The following is a 15,135-nucleotide window of genomic DNA, read 5'->3' as shown; positions in this document are numbered from 1 at the left end:
ATTAACTTTTTGATAATATTCTAATTTATTGAGCTATATATTAGTGTAATACACACTCCCTTTCTCTGCTTCTCAGAGGCCTCCGTATGTCCGCAGGTTATACAGGAACATTTACATGCAGTTTCTCATTGGGAAGCTTATGGATTATATTGCATAACAATGTGGCTCTGAGCTGAAGTCACAGGGATAATTTGGGATCAGCTCTGCCTGTGATTGTCCTGCAGATGTAGGGGATCTGTGTGAAATAAAAGGGAGCCGTTTACTGATAAATACAGATCTACTCTGAGTGTTTTGAAAAAAAATATTAGTAATAATAATAATAAATAATAATATTTCTATCAGTACACAAGTGCCCTAGTTTTCTAGGTTGAGCTGAGATCGACTAATTCATGTTGAGGTGTGATTTAGTGAGGAAGGTGAAAAGTAAATAAACAGCGGCTGAATTCGCTTTTAACCCTATGCAGTACCTACAATCTAATTAATACTTCGCAGTAAATCACGAAGGGTTACTACTCGCGGGCTGCGATGGACGTGTGGCTGTTCCTTTCCCAGCAGTGCTCTGGGAATGTCACTTTCTGATCTCGCAGTCAGACGGTGTGGATTTTCTGGGTAGGCGCTCTGACTTATCACACTGGTCACCTGACTATCACCTTGTAGTGACCTTTTCGCACTTGATAGGTGAAAAATAAGCGTCAGACATGTAGAGGAAGAGACAAAATATTACAGTAACTGCTGGAAGGGAGGACATGTTCACTTGGTAATAAAAAAAAACCCAAAAAACTAAATATTACTCATCATGGAGAGCGGGGAGTGCACCCTGTAAGGGCCGGTGTTGTGAAATCCTGCCGGCAGCGAGGCCACACACTGCACGTACTGCACACAGCCTTGAACTCACACTAGTAACCACATGGATCGGCCTTTGACAAGGGGAGGTCATTCCTCATACAAAAGACAAAAAAAAATAATTTTTCTTTTAATGACAGGTTCATTTCAATCCATCAACTCAGAATTGTCAGTACATCTAGCGGTGACAGGTCTGTGCGCAGCGGACACTTGTCACACAGCACAATGGGCACAGCGGCACTGAAGACTGGCTGGAGGACGGGGCTCGCCTGCCCGGTCGGTCTATATTCTGACACTTGTCACACAGCACAATGGGCACAGCGGCACTGAAGACTGGCTGGAGGACGGGGCTCGCCCGCCCGGTCGGTCTATATTCTGACACTTGTCACACAGCACAATGGGCACAGCGGCACTGAAGACTGGCTGGAGGATGGGGCTCGCCCGCCCGGTCGGTCTATATTCTGACACTTGTCACACAGCACAATGGGCACAGCGGCACTGAAGACTGGCTGCAGGATGGGGCTCGCCCGCCCGGTCGGTCTATATTCTGACACTTGTCACACAGCACAATGGGCACAGCGGCACTGAAGACTGGCTGGAGGATGGGGCTCGCCCGGTCGGTCGGTCTATATTCTGACACTTGCTGGAGTAGAGCAGAATAGGTTTTCGTTACATGCAATGCAACTTAGAGAAAATAAGAAAACCTGACTCTAGTACAGCCAGGAGTTGTATCTAAAGGCCCCGTCACACACAGAGATAAATCTTTGGCAGATCTGTGGTTGCAGTGAAATCATGGACATATTGTTCCATTTGTACACAGCCACAAACCTGGCACTGATTGTCCACAATTTCACTGCAACCACAGATCTGCCGCAGATTCATCTCTGTGTGTGACAGGGCCTTCAGGACCGGTGCCATATTGCCAGAGCCAGTGCTCATCACAGCAACACTGAAGCTTTGTGCCACTTCCACACATGCGACTGCTTTACTGCAGCACGTTTATTAAAGAAAAACAATAAATAAAAGCACAATCACAGACGAGTCCCATGAAGGTTCCACGCTGAGGTCAATGGCTACTGAGATGCGATCAACTTGCATCCAAATATAAGAACTTAAAAGGGTTGTCTACTACTTGAAGATGCATTCTAATAATGTCCACTGCGTAAAATTAAAAGCCCTTTACTCATCTGTTCACAGCAATGTCGGAGATGGCTCTCCCAGTATGCAGGACTGCAAGTGACCGCTGCTGTCCATCAGTGACCACTAAGGCTAAGTTCACACTTCTGTTGTTTTGCATCAGTCACAATCCGTTTTGTAGTTGCGTTGCAGATTGTGGTACAATTGATGGGACAGATCCGTTAAAAAAATGGATCCGTTACCTTTATTTACTTTCTCTACAGTTTAGTGATGGGGGGGGGGGGGGGTCTCATAGATGCCTGCCATCACTAAGATAGGACTTAGTGGCAGTTATGGGCTGTCATTAACTCCTTATTACCCTGATTGATTGTCACCGCATCAGGGCAATCGGGATGAGCCGGGAGAGTCACATCTAATGGATGCAGCAATTCCAGGTGGCTGCTGGCTGATATTGTTAGGCTGGGGGGCTCCCCATCTTGAGAATACCAGCCCTCAGCCATGTGGCTTTACCTTGGCTGGCATCAAAATTGAGGGGGACCGCACTGCAGGTTTTTTTTTAAATATTTATTTATTTTACTGCACAATATAAAACCGCCCACCGGAGGCTGTGATTGGTTGCAATGAGACAGCTGTCACTCAGCGTGGGGGCTTGTCTAAATGCAACCAATCATAGGCGCCGGTGGGCTGGGTAAGCAGTGAATACAAGATGGAATAATGAGCAGCCAGCATTTTCAAAACCAGTAGAAGCCGCTGGAGCAGTGCAACAGCTGTGCAGCGGTGCGCCAGTGATCGGTGAGTATGAAGGAGGGAGGGAGGGGGAGAGAGAGACCGACCGACAGAGAGAGAGACCGACCGACAGAGAGAGAGACCGACCGACAGAGAGAGAGACCGACCGACAGAGAGAGAGACCGACCGACCGACAGAGAGAGAGACCGACCGACCGACAGAGAGAGAGACCGACCGACCGACAGAGAGAGAGACCGACCGACCGACAGAGAGAGAGACCGACCGACCGACAGAGAGAGAGACCGACCGACCGACAGAGACCGACCGACCGACAGAGAGAGAGACCGACCGACCGACAGAGAGAGAGACCGACCGACCGACAGAGAGAGAGACCGACCGACCGACAGAGAGAGAGACCGACCGACCGACAGAGAGAGAGACCGACCGACCGACAGAGAGAGAGACCGACCGACCGACAGAGAGAGAGACCGACCGACAGAGAGAGACAGACCGACCGACAGAGAGAGACAGACCGACCGACAGAGAGAGACAGACCGACCGACAGAGAGAGACAGACCGACCGACAGAGAGAGACAGACCGACCGACAGAGAGAGACAGACCGACCGACCGACAGAGAGAGACACCGACCGACAGAGACTGACTGAGAGAGGGAGAATTTTGTACTAACCAGAAAGGAATTTCCACTTCTGAGCATGCTCTGTTGCTAAAAACGGATCAGTCGCCGGAACCAGTCATTTAACGGATTCCAGAGCCCATAGGCTTCCATTATAACTATGATGGATGCTGACGGAATCCTGCGCGGTGCGTTTTTTTTTTGATGCTACAAAAAAAGTTACATTCTGCGTTGCTTCTGCCCGACTGTCGGTCATTTCACGACTGATCAGTCGCATAGCGGATGCAATGCAAGGCCATCAGTCATAATCTGTCGCTAACACAAATCTATGGGGAAAAAACTGAAGCTCTGCAGGATTCAGCTGTTTCTCAAAACGACGGATTGTGACTGATGGAAAAAGACGGAAGTGTATGAACTTAGCTTAAGTGTTACACCACCTCAGCCCCGGGAGACTGGCTTCTGCCATCACTGGAAAGACAGCGAGGTTTCGATTTACACAGAGTGGAAGGGAGAAGAAGGGGACTACAGAAAGCAAGAAGGGGTTCAAGTCCTGGACAAGGGCTGAAACACATTTGGAAACATTTGTAACACCACATGAAGTCAATAGCTGCCATGTTGCAATGTAACACCACAATCTCAACGTCACGTTGCCATTTAGCCCTAGCCCATGTGTGCCACGCAACAACATGGGGGCCAAAATGCCATTATATTCCAGTCATGTACAGAACAGAAGGCTATACGAGTATCTTGACTCCTCTGCATGTGCCAAACATCAAGAATCTTAGGCTCAAACACAATACACTACCCACAGTGAAGATTTTACACATGTACATGTATAGCAGCGTGCAGAGTATTGTTATTGTCAGCCTCTTGTCTGGATCATTCACACAACTTCCTTTATTCTGGACATTTTCTGTGGTCTACACATTATTTTGCATGAATTAGTAAGGACTGATCTTAACTAATGATGAGCGAGCACTACCATGCTCAGGACTAGTGATGAGTGGACACTACCATGCTCGGGTACTAGTGATGAGTGGACACTACCATGCTCAGGACTAGTGATGAGTGAACACTACCATGCTCAGGACTAGTGATGAGTGAACACTACCATGCTCGGGTACTAGTGATGAGTGAACACTACCATGCTCGGGTACTAGTGATGAGTGGACACTACCATGCTCGGGTACTAGTGATGAGTGAACACTACCATGCTCGGGTACTAGTGATGAGTGGACACTACCATGCTCAGGACTAGTGATGAGTGAACACTACCATGCTCAGGACTAGTGATGAGTGAACACTACCATGCTCAGGACTAGTGATGAGTGAACACTACCATGCTCGGGTACTAGTGATGAGTGAACACTACCATGCTCAGGACTAGTGATGAGTGGACACTACCATGCTCAGGACTAGTGATGAGTGGACACTACCATGCTCAGGACTAGTGATGAGTGGACACTACCATGCTCAGGACTAGTGATGAGTGGACACTACCATGCTCAGGACTAGTGATGAGTGGACACTACCATGCTCAGGACTAGTGATGAGCGAGCACTACCATGCTCAGGACTAGTGATGAGCGAGCACTACCATGCTCAGGACTAGTGATGAGCGAGCACTACCATGCTCGGGTACTAGTGATGAGGGGACACTACCATGCTCAGGACTAGTGATGAGTGAACACTACCATGCTCAGGACTAGTGATGAGTGAACACTACCATGCTCAGGACTAGTGATGAGTGAACACTACCATGCTCGGGTACTAGTGATGAGTGAACACTACCATGCTCGGGTACTAGTGATGAGTGGACACTACCATGCTCGGGTACTAGTGATGAGTGGACACTACCATGCTCAGGACTAGTGATGAGTGGACACTACCATGCTCAGGACTAGTGATGAGTGGACACTACCATGCTCAGGACTAGTGATGAGTGGACACTACCATGCTCAGGACTAGTGATGAGTGGACACTACCATGCTCAGGACTAGTGATGAGCGAGCACTACCATGCTCAGGACTAGTGATGAGCGAGCACTACCATGCTCAGGACTAGTGATGAGCGAGCACTACCATGCTCGGGTACTAGTGATGAGGGGACACTACCATGCTCAGGACTAGTGATGAGCGAGCACTACCATGCTCAGGACTAGTGATGAGCGAGCACTACCAAGCTCGGTAATAGTGATGAGGGGACACTACCATGCTCAGGACTAGTGATGAGCGAGCACTACCATGCTCGGGTACTCGTAACGACCAGTTGGATGCGCGGATGGGTGCAATTAGAGTATCCAAGTATAATGTTAGTCAATGGGTAACTTTTTGGACAAATTGCGTGAGTTCCTCATTGACTTCTATTATACTCCGATGCTCGAGTGGTGCCCATTCGAGCATCATTACTAGTACCGAGCATGGTAGTGCTCGCTCATCATTAATCTTAACCATATTAGGGTCCTGTAGGCCAGGGGCACAGATCACATGTATTAATAGTAAACACATTTCTATAAGCAAATATATAGTTTTGAATTGATTCAATGTTCATTTTGTATATATAAAGTTATAGTGAGGACGGCCCCCCAGGCCTAAGACTACGATCCTGCAATAAGTATTTGGTGTGTCTTTGATGCTGCAGATTTTCTGCATCAATTCACTAAATTAAGTTGCCTTTTTTCATCGCAGGATTATTTTTTGTCTATTTAATCCCTTTCGAGCTGAAGCTTTTGGCTCCTTTTCAATTTATGTTTGAAATTAAACTGTTTTGTTTTGGAAACTTCCCGTTGTCTTTTATGAAACTTTGTTGATACAGTCGTGTGCGGATTACATAGAATTTATTGCATTTCTGCTGCGGAAACGAGTATAAACACACGTGCTGGATTCATCTGTAGGATCTTCTTTGTCACATTCAAGTCTATGGGGAAAATCCTCAAATAAAAACGCAGATTTACAGCAAGAGGAACTGACGTGTTGCAGATTTAAAAAAAATAATAAATAAATAAAAAAATCTATAGGTCAGTTTCTGCCGGATAACACACACATTATATACAGTTATATATATATATATATATATATATATATAAAAAAAATATATTACTGTATATACTGTGTGTATGGTATATATTACTGTATATACTGTGTGTATATACTGTGTGTGTGTGTATATATATATATATACACACACACATATACACAGTATATACAGTAATATATATATACACACACACATTATATACAGTATATATATAGATATACTGTATATAATGTGTGTATATATATTACTGTATATACTGTGTATATGTGTGTATGTATATATATATATATATATATATATATATATTACACACATATACACAGTAATATATTATATATATATATAAAATATATTACTGTATGTGTGTGTATGTACAGTATATATAATATATTACTGTATATACTGTGTGTGTGTAATTATATATAATATATATATATATATATATATATTTACACACACACAGTATATACAGTAATATTATATACTGTACATACACACACATACAGTAATATATTTTATATATATATATATATATATATATATATAATATATTACTGTGTATGTGTGTAATATATATATATATATATATATATATATATATATACACACATACACATATACACAGTATATACAGTAATATATATACACACACATTATATACAGTATTATATATATATGTAATACTGTATAGTGTGTGTGTATATATATTTATTACTGTATATACTGTGTATATGTATATATATATATATATATATATATATATATATATATATATTTATATATATACACACACACACACACAGTATATATGAGATGACATTTCTATAAATCTCGCTCTTTACTGAATGTAGGACGCTGGTTTTTTAGCACAACAATGTGCACCAATAGTTGCACCATACACTCATTGTGGCAAGTTGACCTAAATCAGAAAAGTTCATCAACGTCAACTGTGAGTCAAACAAGGTCCCTGAGGCCACAATACGCACTACCTAAGAGGACGAGCCAAGGGCTAGTAAAGTCGTATACCCAGAGACGTGCCCTGTAAATTAACCGGTTCATCGCCGCTGTGCCAATTTGCTAGTTCAGTCCTTAGAATTCCATCTCTCCTAGCAGTGGCCGGAGCGGCTCGGATACAGGATGGCCCCTGTGCTGTGGGCCGGTGGGCACAATACCGCCTCTACTATACAGCGCTCTATGAAAGGAGCAGTCTGCAGTGAGAAGTTCGGAAATTCCCTGGTCCCCTATCCATCTAGCAGGGTGACAGCTCCTAACAAGCCGCTCTTCTTTCCAACCTTAAATATTTCATTCAGCCATTAATAACCGGTGCCAGAAAATATCCATACAAATGGGAATATTTCCCCGCTGACGTATCACACCGACACAAACCTACAAGACACACAAGTGGCGGAGACGCCTGGGATCAGATGAAGATAAATCAGATTTTTTGACAGGTCGCAGTGGCCCTGGAACGCCCCGTTGGTAAACATGTCGTGAATGGGACTCATTAGCAGAAAGTCACATTAATAAGGAGGCGGCCCTATGGGAGGACTGTGATGGGGGCATGAATGGCTGACTTCGGGGGGCTGCAGCCCATTACCTGCACACTGGATCGGGGGTCGCCCTCACCTTATAAGTGGAGGTGTTGGAGGATTTGATGAATAATCCGGGGACGGAGTTGCTCTGCGGAGACAGGACGGTGTTGGTCTGGTGCGGGGAGTTGGAGTCGTCGGACTCTTTGCCGCTGTGATACACCACCCTGCTGTCAGAGATGTGGATGCTCGGAGCACAGCCCATGCTTTGCTGCCTCCGTAGCCCGGTCCACGAGCTGCCTTCAGTCTGCCTGGGCTCCGGTGCGGCCGCCCTCCTGCATGTCCCCGGGGGGGTCGGTAGAGAGAAGGATCCTGCGATCAGAGGTCGGCCGAGGATGGGACATGTAGCTGATCGCCTGGGCTCCTGTGCAGCATCAGCAGCAGCATGGCAGCATCGCGTCCTCCACGCCCTGCGCCTCACAAGGTGCACATCAGGGCTTCCCCGGGTGGGCAGAAGGCACAGAGCTTCCTTGGTGTCCCCTCCACGGCTACAAAGTGTTCGTGGGGACCCTGGGACTCCTCCTCATCATCATCTCCCAGCAGCGGAGGAGGAGGAAGAGCCTTATTTACATTCGCACACTCCGCTCTTCTTGGCAACAGGAAGATTCCCCCTCCCCGCCCCCTGAAGACCGCAGGGAAAGACCTGCAGCGCTGCCCGGACGCACATACCCCGCTGCCGGCGCTAGATGACGCGCGGAGGATGCCCCAATGAATTAAGATGGCGCTCCTGTGCTGGCAGTCGTGCGCTCTGTGCAGCGCCTGTCATTCCCCCCGCAGTGCTGCAGTGTTGTGTGTGACTGCGCTCCCCTCCGCCCGCTCTCTGCCCTCCTCCCGGCGGTCTCCCCTCACCGCCGCCGCGCTCACCCGAGCCGCAGCCAATAAAAGCGCCGCAAACCTGTGACCTCCAGCCTTTACTGACGTCAATGCAAATGAGCTCTGAGGAAGCCAATCGCAAGCGCGAGCAGCCGCTGTGGGCGTGGTGAAATCACGGAGGGGAGTTTAAATGGTGCCTGGTCCTCGGAGCGCGGCAGTCACTGTCAGGATCTCAGAGGCAGCTGACGGCACGTGCGGCGGCGGGGAATCAGCGCGCGCCCACGGACACCGGCGTGACCCACGGCGGCCCGCACTTATGCGATCAAAGGCTATGGCCATATACTCTGAGCAGCAGACACTCGAGATTCAAGTGCGTGACTACCGGCGACCATGATGAGCGGTGACGTCATGAATGTCATCACCGTGATAAGTGCTCACACCCCTGACGTCACCGCTCTGCACAGTCGCCAGGTGTCGCGGACCGCAGCGTAAGTCAGGAGTGTCTTGCTCAGAGTCTATGGAGGCTCGTTTTGAGGCTCCATAGAATTTGATCGCTGTATTTGAGGAATGTGGTGGGAGCTGCTGAATACATCGGAGCTGGGAACTTGGCTTTCCAATAAGTTGGTGAATGAGGCACAGTCTTGTTTTAACTTTCCCCTTTTTATGTCTCTTAGGTTTCTTTCCCTGGACTACATTGGATTCCCTGGACTATGGTGGACCTGCATGGCTTGGGGGGGGGGGGTAAAATAAATTGGTGAACCAGGGAAAATGTCAGGGAGTAATTATTAAAGTTATTTTTGTGTTTTTGTTTCTTTTTACTTCCTGGGTTAGTAATGTGGGAGTCTGATGGATTCCTCTCCATTACTAACCAGGGCTTGATGCCAGCTGGCACTACACAGCTGGCATCGAGCCCATAAATCACTACCCTGATTGTCACCACAGCGGAGCAATCTGCCAGGATTGGCATACCTCATGTGATGCAGCACTGCTGGGGTGGCTGTGGGCTATTTTTTTTATACTAGGAAGTACCTGGTAATATGGACTTTCCCAGCCTGATACCAGCCCCCGGCTGTCTGTTTTACCTTTGCTGGCTAGCAAAAATAGGGGGAACCACATGCCATTTTTTTTAAAAAAAAAAAGCCTCATGGGGTGTCTTGTATTTGGGGGAGGGGGATGTCAGGTTAAACCACTTTAAACACCCTTTAGTGCCACATGAAAGGCACTGAAGTGTATAATATCTGGGGGTTTGGGATGTTCTAGCAGCAGGATATCTATATTTTTGTTATTATTGCTTGCTAGTAGGGTTCTGGCTGGGAACTTGTGTATATCGCACCACACTCTCCAATGTAAGACTATGGGTTGGAGAATGAAATCTCATCATCCGTGTGCTGTTTGCTTCTTTTTCCCTCGCTCATAGACTTGCATTGGCGGGTTTCCTGTGATACATGCGGCCATATGCAGAATGCTGTTTTTCTCCCTCAGCCCTATTGCAGCTGAGGAAATCCTTGCAGATGGACACTGAATAACGTTCCTTAGGCCTCTTTCACACGTCTATGAAAATTACGCACGTTGTTCACGGACGTGTCAAAGGTACATTTTGCCCTTTGTGAGCCGTGTTTATGGCACCCGTGTGTTTTCCGTGATAACACACGGAGAACGGGAACTTTCTACTTGCCTGTCCCTGGCGTCGCTGTCCGTGGTGCTGATCTTCGGTCTCCGGTCCTGCCGACTCCCCAATGCTGCAGCTTCCGGCCGCAGTAAAGTGAATATTCAATGAGCATAATGAGCGGCGGTCGGCAGCAAGTGACAGCAGCGGCAGAGACAGCAGGGCTGGAGAAGGTGAGTAATGATTTGTTATTTTTCTCAGACACGTGTGTTTTCTCCGGTGCGTGTCACATGGAACACCTCTGTGTGGTAAGTGTGCGGTCCGTGTGACACTTGTGATGCCGGAGAAAAACGGACATGTCTACGTGTGGAGCACACGTATGCTCCACACGGTCCATGGCAGAACACGCACGTGAGCGCAGACCCATTGATTTTAATGGGTCTACGTGTGCCCGTGTCTCCGGTACGTGTGGAAACGGACTAAACACGTACCGGAGACACGGGTGTGTGAAAGAGGCCTCAGGCTATGTGCGCACATTGCGTACAGTTCACTGCAGAAATTTCTGCAGCGATCTGAAGAGCACATGTGCGCTTTAAATCGCTGCAGAAATGTCTGTAGTGAAGCCGATTCCATGCGCTCTGCCTGCAGCTCCTCCCATAGACAGAGCAGGAGCTGCCGGCAAAGCGCACGGAAGAAGTGACATGTCACTTCTTTTTACGCAGCGCTCTAAAACGCCACGTGCGCACGGCCCCTGCACAATCTCCATAGACTGTGCAGGGGACGCAGGACGCATGCAGTTACGCTGCGCTACAAAGCACAGCGTAACTGCATGTATTTACGCAACGTGCGCACATAGCCTTACAGTGCAATGTCATGATTTTAACAGATTGAATTTGCCATTTTTAATTGCAAGTGGGAGTGAGGCCTAATGGCAAGAATGATCGATGAAATCTAAAAAACCAAAGATGAAAATAATATGAACTTATACCTTGCGGTAACTAAGAAGTATAATGCATATAAATAAACATAGGGGACTTGGTAAACACGATTTGTGATCATAAAAGCATAAAGCCATCCCACCGCGACAAGGCGTACCCAATCAGTACAGTACCTACACTCTCTAATATTACACCTCACCATGTGTCCACAGACATCAATCTGAATGAGGGCAGAGAGAGGCTGAGGCGCTACTGGACACACAGGCATGGGAAGCACCAGATGGCACGCCCGGATCACTCGGGGGGGGGGCACCCTATTTGTGCTGAATACAAGAGACTATAAAAGAAAAAAAATTAAATTTGTGTTTTTTTTTTTGTTTTTTTTTATCGTCAACAAAATCGCCTTAAAGAAAAACGTTGTTGCCTATAGCAACCAATCAGGGAGCAGCTTTCATTTTACTGCAGGATTTTTTATAATGAAAGCTACGCCCTGATTAGCTGCCATGAGCAACAAAGGCAGGTTGGTTTTTTTTTTGTAACTTTGATAAATGAGGCCTAATGTGTCCGCATCAATATAGAGCCACGTATGGCTTGAATCATCGTTTGCGATTTATTCAAAACTCGATTTTTTTTTTCTCATCTTGTGGTATATTCAGTTGTTTACACACAATTTTTCAAAATGGCGCAGACGATTCCTACATTCTGCACAAAGTAAAAAATGCTTTTCATTTTTGTCGTTAATCTCTGACAACTTCTTAGCACTAAAAGTTACATGACCTTATAAGAAGCACCAAAAATTCAGGCATAGACAGAATCGCTCGGGGGGGGGGGGGGGGGGGCTGGGAATATTTGCAACAAGGTATGAGACTTTTCAAAAGGTCTGAAATGATCAATTAGGCAAAAGCATCTGGAAACCCCAAACTTTACCTACATTGGCGAGCTAAACACAAAAAACTATGTGAACACAAAAAGGTGATGTAAAAGACCACTCCAGCCTTGTTCTTTAAGTCCATTCTTATACTCACCCTCCAGTGTTTTCATCTTTTTTTGGCGCCGCTCCCATTCTATAAAGCCATCTTGTGCCGATAACATCTGACTGGCCGAAAGTCACAGGCTCCCATTACAAGTCTATGAGAGCCAGAACAAGGCTCTCATAGACTTACATTGATTTGTGACCTCTAGTGCGCGCCATGAAACGCGAACAGCCTTCAAGAGACCCACAGGAGCAGGGTGTTAGAAGATGAAGCCACCGGAAGGTGAGTATAATACACGGGATTTATTAAAGCACCACTCCAGCAGTGAGATAAAAGAAAAACACGCAGGCGTAGTGCTTTAAAAAGTTGAAAGATGAATGTGGCACAAATGAAAAAAGCAGCAAAACACCAAAGACTGAACAAAAGACAGGCGCAAAACCAAGAACGAATTGGCCGCCATGCTGTAATCTCACAAAACCTCACCCAGTCCATGTACATTGATGCACAAGGTGCCACAAGTAAAAGTCACTTATTAGATGTTCACACATTTGTGGTTCGTCCCATTACAGGGGATATGTGGCTGCAACCTGCGGCTGAGACTGATTACACCACAAATGTGCCATGTAGCCACACAAAGACTTCTTGCTGGGTTTTTATACCACGGTGCAGACAACAATACATTTTTTTTCCAGTGCATGTGAAGGCGGTTACAAATATTCTGGATGCAGAAGTAGTCGTGGACTTAAAGGGATTTTCCCACAAAGAAAGTTCATTTTAAAGTTAATTTTAATCAATACATCTTGGAATAATAATAATTTCCACAATTGGATGTGTTTATAAAAACATGTTTCTGTGCTGAGAATCTTATAAATGTGCCCCTGCTGTGTACTGTGTAATGGCCGTGTCTGACTGTGCAGGGAAATAATCTGATCACATCTCCTGGGCCGGGGAGGACGCACAAGAGTATAAAAGACATTTAGGATCACAGCTGATTCTTTTTGTGAGGTAAAACACTTCCACGCCCGTTTTTAAAAAATGTTTTATATTAGTGCAAATTAGTGCAAATTTTATCTAATGATTATGGGGGCATTAATGATGTTTTGTTTTCTATATAAATATGTGACTTTGTATATTGTGTTAAATCATGCTTGATGAACTGACCTAGGTAGTCCAGAAAATTTGCTATTTGTCATCACTTTTTCCATTAGTCATTAAAAGATAACCACTGAGGACTCTCAATTTTCATTTTTCCCATTCCATTTTGCTACCACACGAAAAAGCATATGCACAAATATTAATCCACATTTATCAAAACTATTAAAAAGAATCTGTCACAAGGTTTTTGCCACCTAATCTGAGAGCAGCATAAGGTAGGTGCAGAGATCCTGATTCCAGCGATGTGTCACTTACTGGGCTGCTTAGTGTAGTTTTGATTAAATCTCTGATTAATCAGCAGTAGATTATCATTACAGGACAACTTGGTGTGCTGCCAGGTAGTCCAGCTTATTCATGAGCTCTGTATAAGGCTAGAGTCACACTTGCGTATGACTCGCACAAATGCAATGTGAGAAAATCTCGCATTACACCCGGCCCCATGTTAGACAATGCTGCAGCTCAGATAAGTGATTTTAATTCTCAGCCCTAATCTGAGGAAATAAATCTCAGCATGCTGTGATTGTCTGCGAAAGCCATGTCACCCGCACCCATTCAAGTGTATGGGTGCGAGAGAAACATCGGTCTGCACTCGGATGTTATCCCAGTGCAGTGTGATATATGCACAGGCTGACAGTGGAGGAGCAGGGGGGATTAACCCCTCCCTCTTTTCTGCCGCGCCCACTTCAGCTTCACAGCTGTGACCCGATCGCAAGATTGGGTCACAGTCACATAACACTGGGCTCACGCTCGCAGCAGAGCCCGAGCCAAGGGTCATTAGCATATCACATCCATTGCTCTTGCATCAGATGCCATACCCTAGTGAGACTCCAGCTTAACTGCTAGATCTGCAGCAGAGAAAACAGTGATTCTATCAAAATGACAGAGAACAGCTCAGTAAGTGACACATCACTGGAATCAGGGTCTCTGTCTCTACATTATAGTGCTTTCAGATGGGAAACAAAACCCTAGTGACAAATTCCCTTTACAAGAAGAACATATCTTTGATGTCCACAGTCCTGATCTTATTCCCTCTCCCACTACCCCCAGGGAAGGACACAAAGGGAGTGAGTTGAAAACCACAGAAATAGACATACAAAACAAATCTCTGTCACTCAGCACGCGCACACAGACATATAAGGCTGCTTTCACACATCCGGTAGGTGCAGAGCTGGCCAGTCCGGCTCTAAAACCTATGCAACGGATAGGTCGAAAAAGCCGCATCCTTTGCATAAGTTTTTTTTAAATGCGGCCCGTCCGGTTTTTGCCGCTTGCGGCACGCTACTGAGCATGCGCAGTGGCAAAAACCGCATGCGGCGGCCGGATGCGGTTTTTGCCACATCCGGCGTCATGCGGTTTTTTTTTGCCGCACAAAAAAAGTGCCAGGCAACGTTCCATCCGGCCGCCACATCGGCTAAATCCGCTGCATGCGGCAAAAACCGGATGGAACGCAAGCCCATGCGGCACAATGCGGCACTAATTAAAGTCTATGCAGGAAAAATGCAACCGGCAGCAAAAAAAAAACGGTTGTGTTTTTCCTGCAAAGTGCCGGATTGTGCCGCACAGGAAAAACCGAAGGTGTGAAAGCAGCCTAAGCCAATAATAGATTAGGAGGAAAACAAGCGCAGGAAGGAAGCAACAAGACAACAGGGATAAACTCCACATTGGCTCCAAGCAAAAATGAACA

The 15,135-nt window shown here is 46.2% G+C and overlaps 1 protein-coding gene across 4 annotated transcripts in view; it reads right to left on the bottom strand.

Annotated features, from left to right (window-relative positions):
• Window positions 1-15,135, bottom strand: part of PDE8A (phosphodiesterase 8A) — a 530,734-nt gene that overhangs the window by 238,679 nt on the left and 276,920 nt on the right. The window contains exon 1 of one of the 4 annotated variants that reach the window (XM_075345838.1): window positions 8,003-8,795. The exons of 2 other annotated variants lie outside the window; for them this stretch is intronic. In XM_075345838.1, coding sequence (XP_075201953.1) covers window positions 8,003-8,170 — 168 coding nt within the window. In that variant the 5' untranslated portion in view covers window positions 8,171-8,795. Of the gene's footprint in view, window positions 1-7,973; window positions 8,796-15,135 lie in introns of those variants that run through there. One more of the 4 variants, XM_075345841.1, reaches the window with a different exon arrangement.

The sequence above is a fragment of the Anomaloglossus baeobatrachus genome, chromosome 4 (assembly GCF_048569485.1).
Source record: "Anomaloglossus baeobatrachus isolate aAnoBae1 chromosome 4, aAnoBae1.hap1, whole genome shotgun sequence".
NCBI lineage: Eukaryota > Metazoa > Chordata > Amphibia > Anura > Aromobatidae > Anomaloglossus > Anomaloglossus baeobatrachus.
This window is presented reverse-complemented; position numbering and strand designations above follow the sequence as displayed.